Raw genomic sequence first — 24897 nt, 5'->3', positions numbered from 1 at the left:
TATCAGGATCATTGAGTAACGTTTCGAAATGGATCTTCGTAAGGTATTCTAACCTCGTTGGAGATTTTATTTATTACTTGCAAATCCTTAGGTAACATCTGACATACATATAGCAATTTACTTCAGTATTCACATATATATGTTAAGATTAAATGATTTAGAATATATATTAACGTATATAATAGTAGGTACGTTTTTTAACGTAATTTCTTGTTTTGTTAATATTCCAAAGCACTTATGAGCCCTCTGGCAATGTGAGCCTGAGGCGGCGGTATCATTAACATCAGATGAGCTCATGCCCCTTTGCCCCCTGTTACATAACGTAAAACAAAAGAAGACTACCCAAAAAATTAAGTTTCAGCTTATGGTTCAACGCAATGTGCTGAAGTTATAAGACAGTTTCAGAACAATTATGGCGGCCATTATTCTGAATAAATGTTTTTCAAAATCCTGTCCATTTGCCCCAGTTCCTAAAAAATATTACGTTGATAATGTAAAACGAACAGATGTTTTCGTGTAAATCAGATTGGTCAAATCCCTCTGTTTATTATGCTTTAAAAAGCTCTGGAACACCTGCCACACTGGAGGGCACAATCCACCTGCCACGAGTGATAAGCTGTTTGAAATCTCTTTTAATCATTTTCTACTTAGTAGAATTTATTGAGTAGGTTATTTTAAAGTACGGAGCATAAATTATACCCAAGAGCGTTCGATGCATGTAAGAAACTATGAACTTGAACACTTGCAAGGACAAACAAGTTGAAAAGTTAATTTTGTCCCTACAGTCATTAGGTTTTTATATTACAAAAATTAGAATTATAAGGAATATCCAAAACATTTGCTAAGCTTTTTACTAAGAAATTTAGTAATCCTCCCACGTTCGGCCGTTTATAAATTTATCAATATGGTGTAAAATCCAAGTTTAATAGCGATACATATATGGATGTTGAGTAATAGTTGTATCACCTTTCTCGATCACGTTAAATGTTAATATCTATTATAAACAAGGAGTTTTATAATTTGATTCCTGTTATTTTGAAATATAGATTTATTACAACTTACTTAATTTTAATTTAACAAAGAAAATATTTTTGTTACTGCATCTCTATTATAAGAAAAATAAACTTAAATTCAAAATAACTTTATTCGTAAAAGTAACCAAATACACTTACGAACGTTGAACGTTGACGAAAAGATGTTAAATTAGTTCTAAATTAAGTTCGCAGAGCGGGCAAGAAGAACTGCCAAACTCTCCGCCAATCATCTTAATCGTCCAGTTAAGTCATACAAATTGTTTGAACTGGAGCTAATCAATTCCAAGGATTAGGATCAATAATTGCCAAATTTATAAAAAGAGAGTTTTCAATTTATTCAGTGATAATTCTCTAATTTCGCTTGGGAGTTTGTTGTAAAAACGAATACAATTTCCATAAAAGGAGTGATTCTTCTGGAGCATGGTTGGTTACATGCATACATTAGTTCTGTTTCGATTTGTTTTAAAATCCTTTGTATTTTTTTGTACACACAAGAATATATTGATCACATGTCATAATATTTAATTCCTTAAATTTATTCCGTAAACTTAGTTTGCAAGCTAGCAATTTGCGACACAACAATTTTTAATTTAATAAAACAAGGCTAAGATATACACAGTTATATAAATACCATTTTAAACAAAGTGAAGGGTTACTAGTGAATGAATATTTTGTTACCTTCAATTATTTGACATATCCCACGAGAGTGATAAGGACAAGAGATTCAATGAATGATATTTGTGTATCAGGATGTCAATTTGCTTTGCTGTATTCATAATTATTAAGCAGAACTATTTATTTTATAGACAAATGATCAGCTTATGTATATTTTCTCGTCCAAGACAAGGCAATTCTGTCACGATGTTCATCTTCACCGTCGAAGCAAAACATAAAGACATATATATATAGATAGAAAAACATATCCATTGGTGCAAAGCCGATTTGAACACAAAACCTCAGGGCGTTATTTGTGCCTACTAAGAGGAGACTACTACATAGAAAAGGTTTGGTGTTGAGAAAAAACTAATTTAAAATTTTAGGCACCTAACACACAAATTGCGCAAAATTCATTTTAGCTAGACTGGCTATGACGTAAAGCCTATCTGATAAGTGACTTTCTCTCGTTGTGTAAGCCCTTCTGTTTGTTTTATATGTTTGTATCGTGTTACGTTTCAACTCTTATCTTGGCACAGATATTTATTTGAAACAAAAGTTATGACCAATCTATTTCTCGCAAATACTTGAAATCTTTCTCATAACCTGATTTAGCCATGTTGTCTTTACTAATACTTATTTGGCAAATACAAAAAGGTTAGATATCAAAAAAACTAACAAAGTCTTAAATTAAGTGTTTTTATTTTAGTGAATACATTTCATTGAGTCTATGGAAAAAAAAATATTGGATAGAATACATCATTTACGCCTGGAAATGTTTTCCAATTATGTCTCAATTCTACTCAGCAACGCCTCCGTAGCTTAGTTCTAAACGCACTTCTCATGTAACCCGGTGATTCTGTCTTAAATTCCCAAAGGAAACCCTTTAAATATTCAGCAGTACCAGGGACAGAAAGACTCATCTTGTCCCATGTTCGTTGCTTAAAAATCTAGAGCTCTCTGAGCCCTCCCACGAACCTAAAACGGCGGCAAATATCTTGAACAAATGTCCTTGCAATGTCCTTGCCTGCGTAGAAGCCAATTTTAGGTATCACTTGGGGTAGAGTGACGTGTCGATCGCGTGATTGGTAAATCAGTTGACGTTTGTGTCCCGCGCTGCGATACGATGCGCAAATTTTACCTCACTCCCTCGTTTAATGCTCAAGAATACCGGTACCTGGCCTTCCAACCTTGCATCAATCCAACTCACACAAAATATGACCCTTCAAAGGTGACATGTGAGAAGAATTTACAATTAACCTCAACAGAGATATTACGTACATCCGTCAATTACTCGCCTGCAACAAAAACTAAACATATTATTATTATCAAATAATTACGTGGATTCTTCGAGCATCTCTGTCACGCCTCACGGCGTCTCTAGTCATTTCCGGGTAACAAACATAAAAATTTACTTAATAACATTAACTTGGTTACGGTATGTAGCTATGTTCAACGACTTCAAAATTTAAATACGAAAACTAATTGCTTGCATTTTAAATAATTGTGACTTGTTTTCGGGCGTATTATGAAATAGTAAAACTGATAATATGCATAATTTAAGCATTCAAGTTTCTAGAGAAACAGACAGTATTTTTAAGAAATTTTAAAAATTATGTGTAGATAAACTACCATAAATATATCATAAATTATGTCAGTTTTCCTAATACTAACGTCCTATAGTATTGGTATATAATAAATAAATGCTTTGATGATTATTTTTTTACTATATTACAGTTTAATAGAAACAATTTTAAAATTATCATAAAATACCTTAAGTATTATTAAGTTACTATATTACATGGTGTATACTATTTAATACAATCGTTAGCCAGACGCCGATTCAATTCTTTTATATACCGAGAAGAATTCCGATTACTGTGTCTGTGCCATGTGAAGGTTGCGATATCAGCGGTACGGATATTTGGAGAACTATGTCGAACTTGCAAGGGAGCGTTTATGCATTACGAATTAATGGTTTGGGGTAAAACATTACGATGCGGGGCGGGGATTGAATTATGCGCTATTGTTAATATTATTTTCGACTTTACATCACATAAATGGCAACTTTTAGATTTAATCAGTCACTGGGTGGTAACGACACGTTTTAGTATTGAGTACAGAAAAACGTTACAGCGCGTTACATGGGGGGGGGGGCAAGAATGTTCGAAATCCAAAAATTGTGTGACGTAATACTTGAATACCCTACCGCCATGTGAAAGACAGTTTTAAGTTATCGAAAGATATCCGTTTAAATAACCTCTTGCGAAAGTGGACCTCTCTACCTCTAAGGTAAGGTGAAGGCAGTCCACCAACGTTCATTAATGAAAACCCATACTGAATCATTATTTCACACATAACCAGTTAAAGTGTGTCAATGAGATGTAATATTACGTAATGATGAATGCAAAATCATACATCTCATATTGTTCGAAATTTATCTTATGACAGGTTTATGCTAAGAAAATATTATTTGTATCACGATAATAATGTAAGAGACTATACTCAGACCGTGGAGGCTTCACTTTGACAGGAAAATTCGATAGACCAAGGATAACATTCAGTGTCAAACATAGTGAGAGCTAAACTTTCCGCTTTGAAAGCGGTATGTCTCAAAACTTCTAAAATCTTAAAATGTAATAACTAAAATATATTATCAAAAGGAGTCCCTTTAGGCAAGTTTCCGAAGATTCTATTCTGGCAGCGTTCCGATTTTTAATAGCTAGACTAATTCTTTGTCCGAGGTAGCTGCTAGCTCTGCGGTCTCCAGTGATGTCGACTAACCTTTTTGATATTTTCCTAAAAAGCCTTATAGCGCTAGGACCCCACGGACCAAGGGTCTCGACACCGAATGGGACTCATAGACTCCTGTATTTGCATGCTTTAGCTTTTTCAGCCGCACCAGCTCTGTTGTTGGTTCCATAACACTGGCCCTTTCTATCTAGAAAGGGCCACTGTGTATGAACAGGTGGCAACCCATACCAGCACCCGGCTTATCTTCCATGGAATCAAACTCATACCGTCCGAAACATAATAGATTATTTATAGATTAACTTTAAAATATATATATATATCATTCGTAATGTACCTGGCACATATATGTAATAAAATATGCTTATGTATAATACTGTAATGTGTAGTTAAATCAGCCCACACAAGCAACATTATAATATCAACGTTGCGATCTGTATTTAAAAAGAGCGGCTATTGTGACCTTCACATAACATAGAAATAAAACAAATATTAACTATCAATTTAATTAAATATCTACGTAATAAATAAATAAGTTTGAAAGGGTTTGATTTATTTTATATTATGCATTATTATGTATCATTACAAACATACAAAAACGTACAGAATTACAAACATAGTAATAATAACAATTAAAAATATACGGGAATTATTATATCAGGAATATATTGCGATAATGTATCGTTGATTAAGGAAAGCTCCATCTCTGAGATCACTGGTACTATCTACCAGGCGCCAACTGACATCTTTAATTAGTGCGTATGCACTTAAACGCCACAGATTCAGGGTACAAAAGTATGCCATGTTACCAACCTAGCAACAGTAATTGAGAACTAATATATTAATTATGTTTTTATTCGCGTAGCGTCCAATTGAGTCGGAAAAACTAAGATTCATATTACATAGACCATAGCAAATCTTTGGGGCGAAGCGTGTCATTTTACAGTTCTCTTCCTTAAAAAAGCAAATATTTTAAAGTCCAGTCCAACGGTAAATTTTGTACGTCATCATGTCCCTAATCTTAGACCGAGGTTCCGTTAGATAAAGCTGGTTTCACGGTGACATAACACCATCAGCTGTTTCGAATGTTAGTTCAATTCTATTGCGTAAAATATAAAGCTCTCTTGAAAGGACAATTTCAATCATACTTAAAATTCATTAAAATTTACTAGGATTACTCATTTTCTATTGATTTTTTTCAATATTTCTACGTGCCTTTTAAATGTTTGAGGCGCCTGTGAAATAAGATCTAATATATTCATTTTTATGTAATTTATTATTTTTTTGTAATGAATTAAGTTCAGTTTTAATTATCCAATTATCCGAATTGATTGCTTGACAACTTTTTATACATATTTCCTAAGTAACCCAATTGTTATTTACTATATAATATAAGTTATACGTTAATCATATGAAAAAAAAAATTTATTGTCTATTGCAATAACAGTAAAGTCCCAAAATTTTCGGAATGGAAGCTCAAATGTATTAAAGAAATTTAGTCATAATTAAGAAGGTTCTATCTTAGAAAATGTTCGTCTATAAATTCTAAGAATGCCGCCTCTTCCACACATGACCGCATCGGTAATGACCTTAAGACCTCGCCGCTAGACATAATATAAAATCAATTGTATACAGACAGCATAAAGCACATTTTGGTTTGCATAATTTTATTTCCTATTATGAGTACATATTCCCAAAGCTGAGAATCTTAAATCAAATAGATTGTTTGTCTAAATAACGGTATTTTTTGCTTGAATTATTAATGTATGGACGATATAATCAAAAATAATTATATATTATATTTACGCGAGTTTAATATATATTTTTGCATTTATCTTTCAAGTTTAAAAGTACGGTTCAATACAATCGAGTGTCTTAAAATGTAGGCAATTTGCAGGTTGGTAATTTTGTTGACAAAAAATAATTAGTAATTACTAAATCAAAACAAAAAAAAACATCAGGTGAGCCTCCTGCCTGTTTGCCCCATGTTCTATAAAAAAATGCACGTCTATATACATCTTGTAAAAAGCGAGCGAAACTGCACAACTTTTAAACGTTTAGTTTAAAAACTATATGTAATGCAAATACATCAGTTGTGCTTAGCACACATTTCATAGCAATTTACATGTAAACTCCATATTTGAATAATTACATAATAACACCAGTTGTTTCAAGCGGTATTTGAAACATAATAAGTGCAATTTCATAATTTTCCCATAACCAAGTGGCTGAGAAACTGAGAACGTTTTCGCAAATACAATTGCATTACTTCGGGTTAGATGTGGTTACTTGTGGGGTTATAGTATAGCTAACAGTAGTTGATCTACAGAAGGCCTAGATTCAAGGCCTAAATTCAAACAAGTATTACCTAAATACGTGAAAGTATGTATTCTTCACATATGTATAAAGGTACACTAGAGTGACAGTGAAAAACATGAAGATATATGTTTGACATTATTTATATTATTTATTTATATATATTATTATTAAAGCAATTTATACTGTAAACTATCTAGTTAGTTATCTGTGTCTATCTAAACCAAACAATTCATAAAATACATATGTTACTTCCTCAAGTTTGACCGATCCCTAAATATGGTAAATAGATATATATATTACAAATAATATTTAATATTATAATATTTTTATATAAAACAAATATTTTTAAAGATATCGTTGACTCTTCTTCTATCTTACTCTTTACTCTCATTACAAATTACATTGTCCAATATTGCGTATGCATATTGGTCAACCTTGAACAATAAAAGGTAGAGGTGAGACGTGACTAATGGCCTGTGAACGCCTATCTAAATATTAACAATCCGTTCAAGGATTCATTATCTGTAGCAAATAATTACATTTTATGCTAATACGACATTTAAATGTATTTTAGTATTAAAACACAAGTGTTAAAGGAAGGCCAACCAAGATAGTCTAGAATTGATTTCTAGTAAAACAAAGTTATGGAGGTTGGGATTGAAAGGAAATATGTACCTGTAAAAAATATTAGTAAAATAAATCAAATCAAATCAAAAATCATTTATTCTTATAGGTAATGCATACTTCTGAACGTCAAAAAAGAAATATATATTGATATATGCTTCTAATTTTACATTGATAAAGAGAAATATGTTTTAATTCTCACTATGAGTTACTGAAAACCAAAATATGTGATAACACCTTTCACCCAAAAAAATCGCAACCAACCTCTACAAGGAAGATGTTGAATGTCGAAAATTTTTAAGTTTCAATGAAACTAGTATAAGTAGATCTATTTCTGTTCTGCGCCAATTCCGCAAGAGGCTCAGCTGATCGACTATAGACTCGCAAGTGCGTTGTCGGCATTTTAACAACTGGTACGCTCTTTTCTTGATGGACCAAGTTAAATTGTTAAATTGGTTATAATTTGGTTATATAAAAAGTTAAATTGGTTATGAAATACTTCAGCGGACAGCTGCTTCCACATAGTCGTGGTGCGCGGTTGTGGAACGAAGGAAGTCAACGATATACGGGTGGAATTTTGATTTCTGCCTCGACGTCTGATGATGAAACTGATGATCAGTTGATTACCACTGATTTAACTAGCTTTCATGTGATTATTAAATTTGTGAATCTATTTTCAGTAATAGCGTTATAATATAAATATATAGCGTACGTCTAAGTCTATTCTAGGGTCCTTCATGAACCACTACTTCGTGTACCAATTCTTAAAAGGCCGGCAACGCGTTTACGAGCCTTCATTTAACATCAGAAAGAAAAATGTGTCGCGATCCACATGCCACGAAAGTTTCAAGCCATAAAGTATTTTTAATAGAACGATGCAATTATTAAGAAACGAAATCACACTTTAATTAAACTCAATATTAATTAAACTAAGTTTTATTTGGTTCACCATTAAAGTCCTAGTAAAATTTTATCGAAGTATTATTTTAACTTTCATATAATTTAACACATAAACAAAACAATCTAAACATTATATAATCTCCAATACATACACTTGCTAATGATTACATAAGTCATGTAACAATTTGACATAAGGTCGAGTGATCAATAGGCGAGGTTGCATTTTTAACCAGTGTAACTTGAACTCTGCATTTTTATTAAAGGCAGATTGACAACTGATTTACTAAGCTCTGGAATGAAGGACATTTCTATATATGGTGTACTTACAGGTGACTATTTAAATAATTTACAGTCTTAAAATCAGCGGTAAAATGGTATTTGAGTTTCATGCGACGGATAGAATGCAATCTCTATTTACTCATATTTGATAATCAATATAAACCAAATAAAGTAAATAAAACCGTGCAAATATAATTAAAATATACATGTCCATGTTTAAAACATATTGAATAGCTTTTTAATTATTTTCAAAACTGGTGTAAGTTAAAATCTTAAGATAGGATATTGGCACAGTTGAACTGTCAGTTTCATACAAAGTTCAATCCGAATACACCGATCCGATCTACCATGGATAGCTTATATCGACAGATGGCTATTACAATCCGTCGATTGGTTATTGGCACACTTTTAATAATATTTCGATTAATATGTCTATCTCAGATGGTCAAAAGTGGATTGAGATAATTTATTTATATATATTTATACAGGGTAGGGTTTGGCGGCTAAAGTACATTATGTAATTTAACATTAAAACATTTATATTCATTTTTATAAAAACAATAAATTTACAGAAAAGGTACTTTAAACTAGGTTTCCATGTAATCGTTGATGGACTTGCATACAATTCATTCAAAACATTGAATGTGCATAGTACATAGCAGGAAGGTTGTGTGGGTGACGTCATTAAATGACATCATTACATAAGGTTACAACACAATGGTTAACATTGAGTTATATTGCCCATAGTGGGTGTAGTTTTTATTTACTAAGTTTGTTAAATAGCCTATTTTACATTGTAAGGGTTTGAAACCAAATAAAACAAGTCTACTTTAAGTAGACGGTGTCTCCATCTATAATTCTCCTTTGCAAGCAATGAAACGAGGTACAAATTTCCGTTCGAATATTATTTTAACAGATTGAATGCTTAAACAATGGATACAAAGTAATAGCCGGAAATCAAAACCTTTTTATGGCGAATTTTGATTAAGTAAATAGTAATGTTTGAAAATGTGTATAAATGTATATTATTCTTTTAGAAAAAAACATTTTTCGCATCCGAGTGGTCGGCGTGTAGCAGGTCGAGTACCGAATACTCGGATCTGAAAGCTAGGGATGGCAATGCTTTAAAAAATGAACAGGATGCTGGCACAGATCCGAGTGGGCGGATCCACTATTATGGCCCCGCTCCACTCGGATCCGAGGAAAGAGTTTTTGTTCGGGTATTGAACCTAAGAATTAACTAGCCAATGGTTTATGAAAACCCATATAAATACGAGGTGAAGAAAGGATTAGTTATATAGTTAATTTGAATATTCGTGAGACTTTTTAATTAATCATTATATTTTAATTGCAGCCTTCAACAGCCTCCTTAGATGGTTGAGATATAATAGAGGCCAGGTGCGATCTATGTCAAGTATTTATTCAAAGATTATTTACTGAACAAGTGATCAGGCTGCTGTGCTCAAATCGAAATATTTATAGTATTATTAAGACCGAAATTGAATTTGAGATTGAAATTCAATTTGTCCATGAATTACGCAAAAAGGTTCTGTCAAACAGTTCCATTTTTATTTCACGTATTTATCAGAATAAAATATGTACAATATTCTTAACATACATATAAATAATAGAACACTAATCAAAAAGTTGAGCCCATTTACAGTGTACACCAAATGGTAGAAATTCCTCGCTGTATTACGATACTTATTCGTAGAGCCAGGAAATTATACATTACCGATTTAAACAATATATATCTGTAATTCCTAATTGACCGTTTGAGTTATCAGTCAACGAATTTAATTAATTAAAAAAAAATATATCTGTTCCATTTCACGAAATTTCCTTGCAGTATTCGTAGTTTTGATGTGGGTTATAGTCGTATGTTACAAAAACCGACCAATAAAGTCGTAAAAGTATTTAGAATTACAGAATGCCGACAGAGCCCCCAGATTCTGTAAACTTGGAATAAATAATTTAAATGATTACTAAACATAATTTGATAATACATAAATAGCTTAAGGATATTACTGCAAAAACTTATCAAAGTTTAGGACAGAATTGGCAATATAATGATATAATCTGTGAGAGACATTTCAAGTAATGAGGTCCGTTCGCCTCAGGCAAGTTGTGTCAGTAACTTGGTCAAATGGTTACGCAATATGTTAAGGGGACACTCCACATTTATACGGATTGAGTTAAATGCTGTGGAAATATATAACCGTTCAATTTAATGTGTTTTGTACATAATGACTTTCGGAAGCATACAATTGAAATTTTTTGATACATTTTGAACTCATCAATGATAGTATAATTGAAATGAAGCTAATTAATTTGTTTTAAATAAAGTTTGTATCAATGTGGCCACAACATCTAAGTGGTGGAAGACAGGCCACATAACGCGCATAGACCCGCAGGCTCCTTGATTGGGAACCTTAGCAGAACAAATACTGCGCGGCCATCTACCCACCAGCAGAGGCTGATGACGATGGTTATGTGGATGTGTGCACGATTAAAACGTCGGCAATGCGAGCCCTCTGTCAATGTATATGGGACTTAACATGAGGCTCGTTTGCCCCCTGTTACTTTAATAAACCTTAAAGAGCTTGTAGCATTTATTTCTTTATTTATTTATTTACACTTCGTTGCATTACATAAAAGGTAAAAAAATATATACTAAACATAAATTAATGAAAAGCAACTGGCGGCCTTATCGCTTTAGAGCGATTTCTTCCAGAGAACCACTGTGAGTAAAAGAAAAACATTTACTGTAGATGTTATTTATGACGTGGTGAAGATTAAACAATAAATAAATAAGAAACAAAGGAGTTTATGGAATTGGACAATATGCACCAATTCAACATTCGTAACTAGAGTAATTTAATTTCGTAATGGAGGAGAAATGTATCTAGTCCCTCTCACAAGTGCGTTCTACTTTCATTTAAGCTGTCCAAACATAGTTTATTTTAATGTAATCGGTTTGTTATTTTAATTATTATTGGGTCACTCGTACTTTCTTTACACAGTCATACTAAATTTATAGAAGCATTTCTGTTTTATTAGCTTAAATGCGTTACACCTCCGTTCATAACACCTAAAATATATATATTTTCTTTTATCCTTAAGTTTGGTCGCTTAGTATAAGGCAGCCCGTTACACCACAATTTAAGTTTTTAATATTAGGGGGTGGGTGCTAGCCGGCCTTTTAGGGAGGCCGGATACATACTTATAAAAATCAATACAACAAACTAGAAGATTCTTAATATACGTCTTGGATTAATTATCTGCATTTGATAATAATCAATTAATAATTTGTTTACCTATTGTGGACGAAAGACCTTGTCTAATATTTATTCACAGATGACTTCACTTCCTCGTAATGCAAGAACATATTGTGAAGGATTTCTAGTTTTTCCCGATTCTAATTAACTCATTATGTCATCACTAGGACTGACACGTGACTTTACTTATAACTATAAGCTGAGAAAGTAGACTCTTAAAAACCTGTGGGTATTAGACCCTCAATTTGGCAGGAGTGGGCAGGGGACTTACCTGATTACCACAACACACACGCATTACATACTAATATATACCTTGTTCTTTAAAAAAAAATGTTTTTTAATTCTTTTTTTACCTTTGATTATTGTTATTCTGTATAAATCTGTTCGTGTGTTTTGTTAGTTATACATTTAATGTCTATATCTATGTTAAGTGATAGCATGGAGTACTCTAACTCGAATTAGTTCAGAAGTTCTTCAGTGGCTAGTTTGGTCACACATACTGGTGGTGCGTCGCACAAAACGCCATAAAAATCGCTCAGCTGTGGAACGACGAACATGGAGGTGATACGGGAGGTATTTCGTCTTCTGCCTCGACGATGATGTCATGTGGCCATTCGATGTCATGTTACCAACTTGAAATTCTAGGAAGTATATTGACACAGAGTAAAAATACTTAATTATTATAAAATAATTACATTTTTAATAGTGTATACATTAATTTGTTGACTGATACTGCAATCTAAACCATAGCCCTTACAAATTAAAGTTAATTGTTGATAAATATGTAAATAGAATTAAGTGATATGTAAAGATATATTTAACACGGCCTTTTACCAAGGTCATAGTAAACGCCCGTATAGTGTCTACAGTCTAACAATTAAGACTGTGTATAAAAATAATGCCATTTAAATATAACCTAATGAAATTCTGAAGCGAAGACATAACGGTTTTTTAATGATAAACATACATTTTATTGTTTCAGATGTGGTCCCTTGTGGTGGTAGCGGCATTGTTCGCGACCGCGCGGTCCAAACAATTACCACAGAGTGCAGGTAATTTCATATTATTAATCAATCTGTGGACAGATAACTGTCAACTCATACGTCATCTTTCAAACGTCATAAAACCAAAAGCAAATGGTCAATAATGAACCTGTATAATTTGGATAAGCTCAATGTTTCTGTATGTAAAATATCAAGAAACCGGCATCCAAAAATCTTTTTGATTTCTATGTAGTAGCAAAAAAATCGGTTCCCAAATGCCGCCTCGAAAATCTTCCGCCCTATGTAAGATTCCAAAAGAATATTTTTCTTTAAGTGTCTAGACATGATTGTTTAAACCAAAACTGTTAAATACATTGTCTACAGAGTCTATGTTACCTACTTTGAATGTCGTCTCGAACAGACTCAACCTGTTTCTTCTAGACAAAATGGTCTATTATACACAAATAGACACAAAAAGCCCTCATTGTGATATTCCAATAGCTGGACGCGAGGCCGATGAACCCGAGGCGCCAAGAATTTATCGGGCTCGGTTTAAGATACGCGGAGCGGAATCGCAGTAATTGTTTAAATCGCTTACGATTATCTAAACGCATAAAGTATGGCTGGGCGTATGAAGTATCTCACAGTGTGTATAGTGCTTATTGCCAATTAAGACATTTGAGTTTTTTTTTATAGAACAGAGGGCAAACGGACAGGAGTTTAATTTATGTAACTAAAGAACTTTGTGAAGCTTTTGTTCTGCTGTTTGGGGTTGTCTCATACTCATTTAATTATGTAAAAAATTTGAGAAACAATAAAAAAAATTATTTTTTATTTATTTTGTAAAGTGACAGCGAGTGTCACTGTACAGAAAGCGCTTGTCTTGGAAGTGTCTAAGACATAAAACGTACTTCACTCTATTTATTGACTGAATATTTGCTGCAAAAAAATCATTTTCAGACTTGTGCGCTAAATAGTATAAAATAAAAATATTTATTATTAAATTGGTTTGTATGGACTAGGAGAATTAAATGTAAACTATAATGTAGTTTTAACAGGGTTTATTTTAGGAAGTCTTTCTATCGCTACAAATAATAGTAATGGTCGCGTCTTTCTCCAGATCGGTCCACGGGCACTTTAAGCTTCTTACACAATATATAAAATTTACACGTTGAATTTATAACCTCCTCTTTCAGTTTTTCAAAGTCGGTTAAAAGAAACGTTTTTTTAGATAAGTGGGTAACAAGTACAGTATTATTAAAATATATTAAATATGTAAAATATGTAGTCGCTATTAATTCATAAATCGCTTACAAAATCAACGTGATCTTTCCCAAATCCAGACATGGCTATTTCATATTCCCGCCTTGTATTTTTGTTTATCACGACTTGAAATCGTTTTATGCGCATACGCAGCATACTGGTTGTACCGTTGACCGATCCTGTAGGGCGCTTGCCGGTAATTATATTAGTGCATTCAACTTTTATATGGATGTTGTATACTAATAAATTTAAAGCAGATTCTAATTAAGAATGCGGTACCACTGCAGGGTTTTAAAATACTTTTTAAAACTAACTTGTATATACTAGACCCGTAATTAATAGTTTCGTATACCATCGACTCAAGAATTATTTAATTATTTTAATCGGGAAGATAAGGACACTATCTTAACGACTATTACGTAGCGTTTAAAATACAAAATCGTGGTATAACGCATTATTAATAAACGCATAATTTAGGTCAGCCTATGGATTATTTATTAATATCATTCATTATCATTCATTCATTCTATTTTCAGCTACCTACTATGCTTTCCTGAATCAGTCGTTAACTCAGGTTTTCTGTTAGCTTCGGGCCTGGGTTACATCCTGAGGTGATTTTTTTCTACTTGGAGTATCGCTGTTAGCCCTGACTCTAACATCTGCATAATGTTTTCTATATCTTCTCTCTCTGGTAGAGTCATTGGCCATCTCCGTGCTTCATTATAATAATAATAATAATAATAAAATTTTTTATTGTTTCTCAAATTTTTAACATCAATTAAATGAGTATGAGACAACCCCCGTAAGTAGTCAAGAGACACTTGTGTTGGGGTTGGCTCGCTACTTCCCTTAACTAAACAAACTTTAACTAAATCTAAATCTAAATTAACTTAATCTATGAATGTGTGAATGTGTGTGTGTATGTGTGCATGTGTGTGCTGTGTGTGAGCGAGTGTGCACGCTGTCAAGTTCATAATACGGCCCGTCTCAAACTAGCGAATTCGCACCAAAATGTGCTCAGTTTCCTCGTATGTTAGAGTTCTCAGCCACCCTGCTACAACCTTTTTACAATCATACAAAACTCTATGATGAAGTCGGAGTTTAGAGTTCAATTGGTTGTAAATATATGCAGACTGACTCACGTACTGACGGCTGGCAAAATTTGAATGGACCATTACGGAGCGGGCCACATTACCACTCCGTCTTCTATCCTGGCTAGCAGAATTAAAAGGAACACATTTATGCAGATATAAGGTGACATTTAAAAGATATAATTGCCTAACCGATAACAATCCACTTGATCTGTACAAGTTAACTGTCGGATATCGATATGGTTTAAAATACATCACTTTTATTAGAGACCGCTGCGCTCTTTCCAGCTCAAGAAGTTTAGTTTTTGTGGCACCACCCCATACTGGTATGCAATACGTAATTACTGATTGAGCTAATGCAACGTAAACATTACTCAGTATCACAGGAGACATCACATGGCGTAGCGTCTTGAAAATCCATATCAATTTCCTGACTCGTGATATAATAGTAGAAATGTGTGAGTGCCATGATAGACATTCATCAATAATGATGCCCAAGTATCTTGTAGAGGTAACTTTCTGAATAATTTGACAGTTGCACTTCTGTGTATAGTGGTCCGCACACTCATGTATCCCAAGCCCAAAAGTAGCACCCGGTTTAGATCTCCGACTTGGAGAAAAACAAATGAAGTTGGTTTTTGGAATATTTAGGGTCAGCAAATTAGCCTTTAGCCAGTCAAATATAACGGCAAGACCTCGTTCAGCATTCTGGCGTACGGATTCCCAAGTTTCTCCATGGAAGACAATAGCTGTATCGTCCGCATAGGAGAATATTTTCCCTCCGCTGCCCAGCAGGTTACATAGTTCGTTAATGTACACCAGGAACAGCGTTGGGCCAAGCACACTCCCCTGCGGCACACCAAATAAAACATTTTCTTCTTCACTGTAAAGGTTTCCTATTTTAACTTGTTGAGTCCGATCTCGAAGATAGCTGTCAAAAAGACACAGAGCTGTGCCTCTTATACCCATCGCCTCAAGTCTCTGCACAAGGATGGGGATCGAAACGGTGTCAAAAGCTTTCTTTAAATCCAGGAATACTGTCAAGCATTTATATCCTTCGTCTACCCTACCTACAATCTCAGTTGTCAGTGCTGTAATAGCGTCCTGTGTCGAGCGTCCTTGTCTAAATCCATATTGCGAGTCAGAAAGTATATTATATTTGTTCAAGTAGCTGATAAGTCTTTTATTTAATAGTTTTTCTATAATTTTAGAAATAGCAGATAAGACAGATATGGGTCTGTAAGTGTTGACATCACCCGTGTCCCCCCCCTTGTGCACGGGCGTAATGATGGAACGCTTCAATGCTTTCGGAAATATTCCCGATTCGAAACATAAATTGGCCAGTTGACATATAAGAGGAACTACGACGTCCCTAGACAATTTAAGGAAGCCTATAGGTATATCGTCCCATCCGGATGCACTTCCCGAATCAAGAGCCATGAGTATGCAGTCCACTTCCACTGGATCAGTCTCCAACAATACAAAAGAGGAGTTCTGTGAGCCAGAATTAGAAATCATAACTGAACTAGGACGAAACCCAGTCGAAGTCATTATGTCTTCTGCTAGTGTTTTACCAATTGTGACAAAAAAATTATTGACACGGTTTAAGGAATCTGGAGGATGTGGTGTGATTTGAAGAAGACGTACATTAGATGATTTCGGTTTTTTAAAATGAGTTATACTATTGATATTTTGCCAGAGCTTTTTCGGATTTTTTATAGAACATGCAATTAGTTTTTTATGATAATCTCTTTTTAATTTCTTAATCAGGTTAGAGCAAAACGTACGAAAGCGCTTATAGGTTACTCTTATTATAATATTAAATGGATCCTTTCTGGCTTGCAACTGCATTCTATTTCTAAGCCTGATACATCTCAGGGCCCCTGTAGATATCCAGGGTTTTAAAGTACGCTTGGAGCTGGTAACTGATTTGGTTTTAGTGTTAAGAAGGAGAGCTGTTTTTATCACATCTATTATCCTGTCAGCAAGAGTATTTGGGTCAACGTATGTGTTGAAGAAAGATATATCTGCACTCTCTAGGTATTGATATGCTTTTTCAAAGTTAGTAATAGTAATAGTTTTTTTATTGGATGTAGCTTGGTATGCGTGGGATATGGTCAATAGTACCGTTAAGTGATCAGTTATGGATGTATTCAGAATTGCGACTAATGCAGAGTTTTTAGTTTTATCCAACTTTAAGAGCATATGATCAAGGCAGCTGTCCTCCCTGGTAGCGTCATTGCGTCTTATATTTGTTTACGTTTTGTTTAGCCACTAGGCCAACCTAGGTCGTTGGTTCAATCCCGGCTGTGCACCAATGGAATTTCTTTGTATGTCACATTTAACATTCGCTTGAACGATGAAGGAACATCGTAAGGAAACCGGATTGACTTAAAAAAGTCGACGGCGTGTTTCAGGCACAGGAGACTGATCACCTACCTAACTATTTGATTGACAAAACCTTCATAAAACAGATACAAAAATCTGAGGCCTAAGAAATTGTAGCACTGATTTTTGTCCATTTAATGTATGTATAATCATCTATTAAATTGTCTCTGAAAAACAAGCACGCTCAAATTTGCCTTAACAATAAATTAAACACCTTTACCTCTAAAATATAGTCGTAGTAGTAGTGAATTTAGTTAAACAGAAACTTATAATCATACAGGTTACCAATTTTCAGATTTACCAAATACCGCGGTGGCTACAGTCACCGAATCCGACTCGGAGTGGCCGGAAGCGCTGGCACCACTTGACACCCTCGCTGTCGCGTGCGAAAGGGACAACATGCACGTCACTATATCGCTCTCCACTAGTCATGCTAACAGGTAATATGTGTATTATTTTAATGTCTATTAAGTATTGCAGTATTGTCTATTTAGTATATAGTAGTGCAGGTTCATGTCCCCTTCATTGAATATTTTCAAAGTGATTTGGTACAAAATGCAACCCTTGTAAAAAAAGCAAAGTAATTGCTGGCGGAAAATAATAGCGGAAGTTGGTAATGTAGGTAATGTTTTGATTCGCCTATAAAAGATAAGTATTTTATAGTGCTATGGGTCCTTCAAAAGATCGTACCAATTACTAAAAGGCCGGCAATACACTCGCGATCCCGCTGGCAGTGAGTGTCCATAGGCCCCAGTTAAGGCCTCACTTAAGGCCATATCCCAGCACGAATTGCTGTGTCTTTGGTTTGGTAGTGTTGAGTAATAACAATTAGTTAAACATTATATTATACATTAATATAATGTTTTACATTTTGTATTTTTATTTCTGAAATGCATTACTATATGGCTTGTGATAAAATATATCGTGTAATTTTCTAAATCTATATATCTATATAAAATTTTGTCATAAAATGTAATACATATTAAAAAATAGAAAGAAGCAATGTTTTGGAGTTTGGCGACCGGATAGGTCCTTAACACCAGATGAGTCTAATTCCCGTTTGCCCCATATTCTATAAACGAAAAACAATTGCCAATCGTTGGTTCAACAATAATACGATTTCCAGTGTCTACGACTCATTCAACGGCATAGTCTACCCAGCTGGGCTGGGCAGCAACTCGACATGTCTCCGAGAGTTCGTTTCCGCCCGAGGTGATCTCCAGTACACGCTTCCACTGAAGGGCTGTAACACAATGTCTACTGATCATGTGAGTGGATAAAACAATTCAGTTCTGTCGACCCGGAACATATCTTACCTTGACAGATGATAAATGAAAAATAAAGCTGGATAAATATTTAAAAAAAAAGTTTGGTTCCCTGTGGTACCTTTAATTAATCCGTTAATCGAGGGAATCACCAGCTCTGGGGTTATCGGTAACTATTTACATATTTATTTTAATAATGGTAATAGTCAGAAAATAGCGAGCGAATCTCAATCCTGGGGTCATAGGTTCGATCTTCGGCTGTACACCAATGGACTTTCTGTCTATGTGCGCATTTAACACTCGCTCGCGTGGTGAAGGAAAATATTGTTAGGAAACCGGATTACATTAAGAAGTCGACGGCGTGTGTCAAAGAAGTATGATCACCTACTTGCCTATTAGAAATTATCATGAAGCATAAACAGAAATCCCAGACATAACAAGGTTTAGCCATTGGTATCATATATATTGGAAATCACTTGTATTATACAATTACTGTTGAATATATTCACGTGTCAATTAGAACGGTCAAGGATTTTATACAAAAACCTACTTGAAAATAGTTAATAAAATCCCAGAATAAAAAAGAACCTCAGAAAGGTACCGTTACTTATATTGGTTCATTAGGACCGCTGATTTCCTTGGCTGACAGACGAACATTATTTATTCATGTCACACGTTTCCTTGTGCGTTTGCGCAATGTCCCTTGACGTTGCTGACAAATTTTATCTCAATCTATATTGTCTGTAATTGTATCGATTTTAAACACACATTCTGGAAATAAAATGTCTTACATTTTTAGAGTTGAAAATCTGTCTTTAAAAATTCTCGAATTTAACATGTTTTTTCATCATCTTTACCAATACATATGGGAATATTGGTAAGGAAAAAGAAAAAGTATACTTCTTTATGGAATATTTGTTTATGTATTGTCATTTCTTAAATATTTACGTAACACCTTTTTGTATCTTTGAGAAGGTGGATCCTAAGTAAATAACCTTGAATGTTTGTTGCCATAAATCTTCGCGTTTTATTAAATAAAAACCTTTTAAGCAAGCTATCACAAAACAAAGCAGTGGTAACAATACATGCAGGAAATATTTATCAAAATGTTCAACGTATAACGATCTCGGCCTGATTTTGCTCAAACAAATAGACCTTCGATTTGGCTTTCGTTATAGGAATTTCAATGCAATGGTTTAATAGGTAAGTAATATGTGGGTAAATAACAGCTTTTACATATATAAAGATACTGATTTGCGGACTAAAGATTAATTAGTCTCAATACGACCAAATTAAAGGTTATTACTCATTAATTAGTAATTACCTAAACGCTTGAAATTTATATTCAGACCACGGTACATGAAATAGCGATGTTATTATTCGAGAACTGAAAACACGAATTTATTAAATGTTTTTTAGTTTAAATTTATAACATAATTGAAACAGGTGTAATGTGAGGTAAAACTAAGTATGGACTTTACAAATCATTACAAATTTCACACTACACATGATTGAGAGATCTCCGCGTTATAAAGTAAATACCGCGTTCTAGGAAGGATACTGCACTTGTTACATTAAAACCCAAAAAAATCCTAGGAAAACTAATATGTGTTTAGCTTTTCTACATACTACATACAGTACAGTGTTTGTTACTCTCTCACACACTCTTGCTTGCGACGCGAAAGCTTGCTCAGCGACCCAAAAAGTGTCTTGGCTTCGAAAATGAGAATCTTTCAACGCCTGTGCCACCCATCAATTGCTGCAGCGGGTCCTCCTCCACTCTGTCGATTCAGCGATAGGCCAATTATTGCTGTTTGAAAGCTTAAGTAAAGAATCTTTGAATCTATTCCAAAAACGAACAGAAATCCTCTTTAATCCTTCATATTTCAGCATTAACATTTAAAATGCGAAAGTCGAGTTCACCATTCTAAAAAGTGTTATTTAATCACATTGAAAGCCCAAACTGGTTATTTATTGTGACCATTGGGCCCGCCTCCGTTGTGAAGCAAGGTTATACTAAAGGTCTCTTGACTCGTAAATTTTTCTGTAATGTAGTTTTATTGGGAGTATGGGGTAACTGGGAACCCAAATATCTCAACTTGTTGGGGTAACTAAATCTTAGTTTATTAAGGACAGTATATATTATAAAATGTTTTTAGTTTTATTAAAAAGTATAATTTTTTCGTCTGTATTTTGATTTTTATAGCCCTTTACGAAAATGTAAACCAATCTTTCAACGTGTTGGTGAAAATATAATAACTTTTCCTATTAAATATTAATTATATTTTTACAATCTCCACTCCAATCTATAACATTCACTTAAAGATCAATATCTACATTATAAATTCACATCAGCCCGCCATTTCCGACCAAATACTTGGAACCGGACGTGACGTCATCTCCCCTCATTGTTAGGACCCGAAATTGACCCTAATGGAGTATTACTATGTCTTCTATAATGCACTTTTGGCATATGTTTCTTATGTCTTTGGGTTAAATGGTATTAAATTGTTGCCTCAATTGAGAACATGTTTCTACTAAGTAAATTCGAGGCATGGAAGTAACGACAGTAAAAAAAGCAAGGAAGAGCCTCTAAAATGGTCAGAGAACTTACTGATTTAGGAAGTAGGCAATTAAAATGTATTCTCATTGAAACATAAAATCCTCACTGGCCACTATAATGTAATGCAGGTAAAGGTATTGAGTAGCTTTACAGTCAGAACACATATTTGAGGAGTAAATCTTTATTACATTGTAGTGTAATCATAGCAAAGTAGTGGCTGTGTGCTGAGGCTTCCAGAAAGTATAATTAGTTCACCCTCTTCGAACTCTGTTAAAAAAACGGTTGGATAATTTCTCTCCGCACACCCCGCAAATACGCACGTTATAATTTTTCACAATTCGTGCAATTGTAAATTGTATGAAAATTTAAGCATTTTTGTACAAAAACTCTGCCTAAATCATCTGTATGGAGTCTATGGCTGATTTGATTTCACCATCAACATTGATTGCGTTTTTTGGCTAACTTGGATGATTCTATGAATAACTATGCTTGGTTCAGAATGCGTAAAGAACTGACAAAATCTTTAATGCTGTACTCATTGAGATTCACTTATTCCTTGTTCTTCAAATTTCCAGGAGGACGGAACAGTAGAATACTACAACAATATAATAGTGCAGCCTCATTTGCGCCTTGTGACTGGCCAAGGGCGGGGCTACCACGTCAGGTGTCGCTACCGTAGGCGAGACCTCACTCTCTTCCATTTGCACAGACCACACGCCGACAGACTCACTTCCAGGACTGATGTACGGTAAGTGGGTAATTATAGAATTAATTAACATAATTGGTATGCTACTACTGAAGGTGGACCCTTGACTATGCTTATTTCTAATTAGCCTGATAAGCCCAGTATTTAAGTTGAAGATGTGTAAGTCGGAATAACCAACAAATATTTCCTCAAAATAATTTCGCCACCCGATACGGGGTAAAATAAGTATTTATATCAATGTTATTAAATAAGTATATAATATAGGTTGATAACTACGTTGTCCGAGTACCAATCTAAATATTATTTGGTTTTGCAGCAAATATTTTTAATAGTTGAGGTCAGAAAAAATTGCCTGTTATGATCTTCAATAATAAATAAATCTTGACTCAATACAAATTATTGTGAAATATTGTTGTTTTATTTTTTTTTTTGTTTATTTCAGAGATGAGTACGATGAGGAATCCGGTTTATTGCCCTCTGTAACTATGAAAATCTTTAAAGGTGACCCCGAAGAAAAACAGGTATTTAATATTTTATAATCCATATATCTTTATTAAGTCATTAAAATTTATATTTGTATTCTAACTCGAAACGAAATCTTAGACCAAGTTTTTAACATTTTTATGTATACATAACATATTTAAATAAGAGTTTACAACGTTCATTTAAATTTTTTGTATATTACCAAAAACTGGAAACAGACCCCTTATTATTAAAAAGCGTCCGTTTCTTTCATCACAGCATACACATTATTTGACAAAGAGACAAAGGAACCCTTTTAGACACAATTCGTTTTCATCTATGAAGCTTTGTTTATATTGATATTGAACAGTCACTAAAAGGAAAACATCATTAGAAAACCGCCGTGCCTTAGTGTGTGCATCAAGTACTGAAGGCTGATCACCAACTTGCCCATTACAAAAACAAATAAAAGACAGCCGAAGCCCAGACCAGAAACATCGTAGTGCAACTGGGTTTTTTGTCCAGAAACGCCTAATTTTTTTAACATTTCAGGTGGCGTCAAACGTTCGCATCGGTGACACGCTCACGTTAGTCGTGTCACTAGAAAAACAGAGGAAGTACGGCCTTCTCGTCTCCGAGTGCTCAGTGCGGGATGGACTGGGATGGGCTGAACAGAGCTTGATCGCTGATGATGGGTATGAATATTATAGTTAATTAGTTTTAAGGTTTTCTTCCAAATTCCGTCCACTACGTTGGCTGGGGGCACGTTAAGCGCATGGGCTAAGAGCGTCCGGTTCAGGTACAGGAGGTTGATCACCCAGTTATTAGATTGATCAGAAATCTCAGGCCTAGACTGAATTTTTTGCATGGCTTTTTAGTACACTGTTATAAACACGACTCCATTACAGCATCTGGATAAATATATCTCAAAACTACTTTATCGATTTTTATGGGTTGTTCTTTACATCAAATTTACCTAATGAAGAAATGGATCGTCTTGATACGACTGCTAGTTTATTAAATTTTGTGGTCTGCATATTTATGCAGGAAGTCTTAATGAGAAATAATTTTTAGCTGCCCACTAGACGGCGAAATAATGGGCCTCTTCCAGTACAGCGTCGAGAAGCAAGAGGCGAAGGTTTCGTTCCCAGCTCACAAGTTCCCTTACACGGCCAGCGTCTACTACACGTGCGAAGTCAAACTGTGCGATCTCAATCATCCCACGGATTGCGTAAGTTTCATAGTTTTTTTGAACCAATTAATAATTCGTTCTGTACAATAATTTTCTTAAGGATCGTGTCGTAAATATTTATTTATTTAAATACTTACACTAACTTTACACCACCTAATACGTTAATGTCGAAAAAATACATAGTTAATACCGCTACTGTGATTGGGGTTAGCAAATTTTTTGTCAGCCTATAAGGCCGCAAAAAAATACGGGAATTTAAATGTTTACCCGAGACAATGTAATATATAAAATACCGACATTTTTAAGGATCAAACAATTTTTATTGGTTTTAACATATTTATAAAAACTAATATAATTATAAGCTTATAACTTTTTATGAAATGATGGGTACATTTATTTCTCTCATCACTTATTTGGAATATGTTTATTATCTGGAAATAGTTTGAGCTAGTCTTACTAAAAACGTTAAGTGTTTCGTTCGTGATAATAAAAAAAACCGAAAACGGCTCGAATACGGGACACAGATACCCGCCGGGATATTTTATACTAAGCCTAAAATACGGGACTTCTCGGGAAATACGGGACAGGCAACGCTAACTGCGAAATAACTCTGCAAACATATAAAGATGTCGATAGTGCAGCATTCAGTAGGTGCAATGTTTTTAACGAAGATCTATCACAAAGAACCCGAGTTCTTAAAGAACACTTGGATTTCCCCACACTATCCCTATAAGAATAAACAATATACTGTTTATTATATGTTTCACGTTGTATTCACTTAGGAGCCTTGTTCGCACAAGAAGCGCGTGCGCCGTGACACGGAGGAAGGATCGCCCGCAACAGTCGAAGTTTTTTCCGGACTTTACGTCAACGAAGCAGATTCGCTGGACAACGATGACGTTGTTAGCGAGAAGGTTGGTTTAGACTCCCACATTCAAACCGCCATAATATTCCATTTGACTCTGTCAAATGTCAAAATTATTTGACGGCACAAAACTACTGGACGTAAGAAACTAGAAATATATTGATAGGTATCATATTAATGAATTAATCAGATATTTTTATGTGCTTCCCGCCACCCATGGGCACATTGCACCGCCAGTTAGATAGTGCGCTGCCGTCTTTAAAGTACATATATCTGATCT

General features: G+C 34.3%; 1 protein-coding gene across 1 annotated transcript in view; it reads left to right on the top strand.

Moving 5' to 3' along the window:
• LOC111001709 overlaps nucleotides 1-24897 on the top strand; it is a 33302-nt gene that overhangs the window by 6201 nt on the left and 2204 nt on the right. The window contains exons 2-9 of the mRNA XM_045631301.1: nucleotides 12822-12891; nucleotides 17860-18004; nucleotides 18691-18832; nucleotides 21968-22140; nucleotides 22541-22619; nucleotides 23113-23255; nucleotides 23635-23791; nucleotides 24535-24666. Coding sequence (XP_045487257.1) covers nucleotides 12822-12891; nucleotides 17860-18004; nucleotides 18691-18832; nucleotides 21968-22140; nucleotides 22541-22619; nucleotides 23113-23255; nucleotides 23635-23791; nucleotides 24535-24666 — 1041 coding nt within the window. The remainder of the gene's footprint in view (nucleotides 1-12821; nucleotides 12892-17859; nucleotides 18005-18690; nucleotides 18833-21967; nucleotides 22141-22540; nucleotides 22620-23112; nucleotides 23256-23634; nucleotides 23792-24534; nucleotides 24667-24897) is intronic.

This window comes from Pieris rapae, chromosome 15, assembly GCF_905147795.1.
Source record: "Pieris rapae chromosome 15, ilPieRapa1.1, whole genome shotgun sequence".
Classification (NCBI taxonomy): Eukaryota; Metazoa; Arthropoda; class Insecta; order Lepidoptera; family Pieridae; genus Pieris; species Pieris rapae.
Note: the sequence above shows the minus strand (reverse complement) of the source record. Positions and strands in the feature narration are given on the sequence as shown.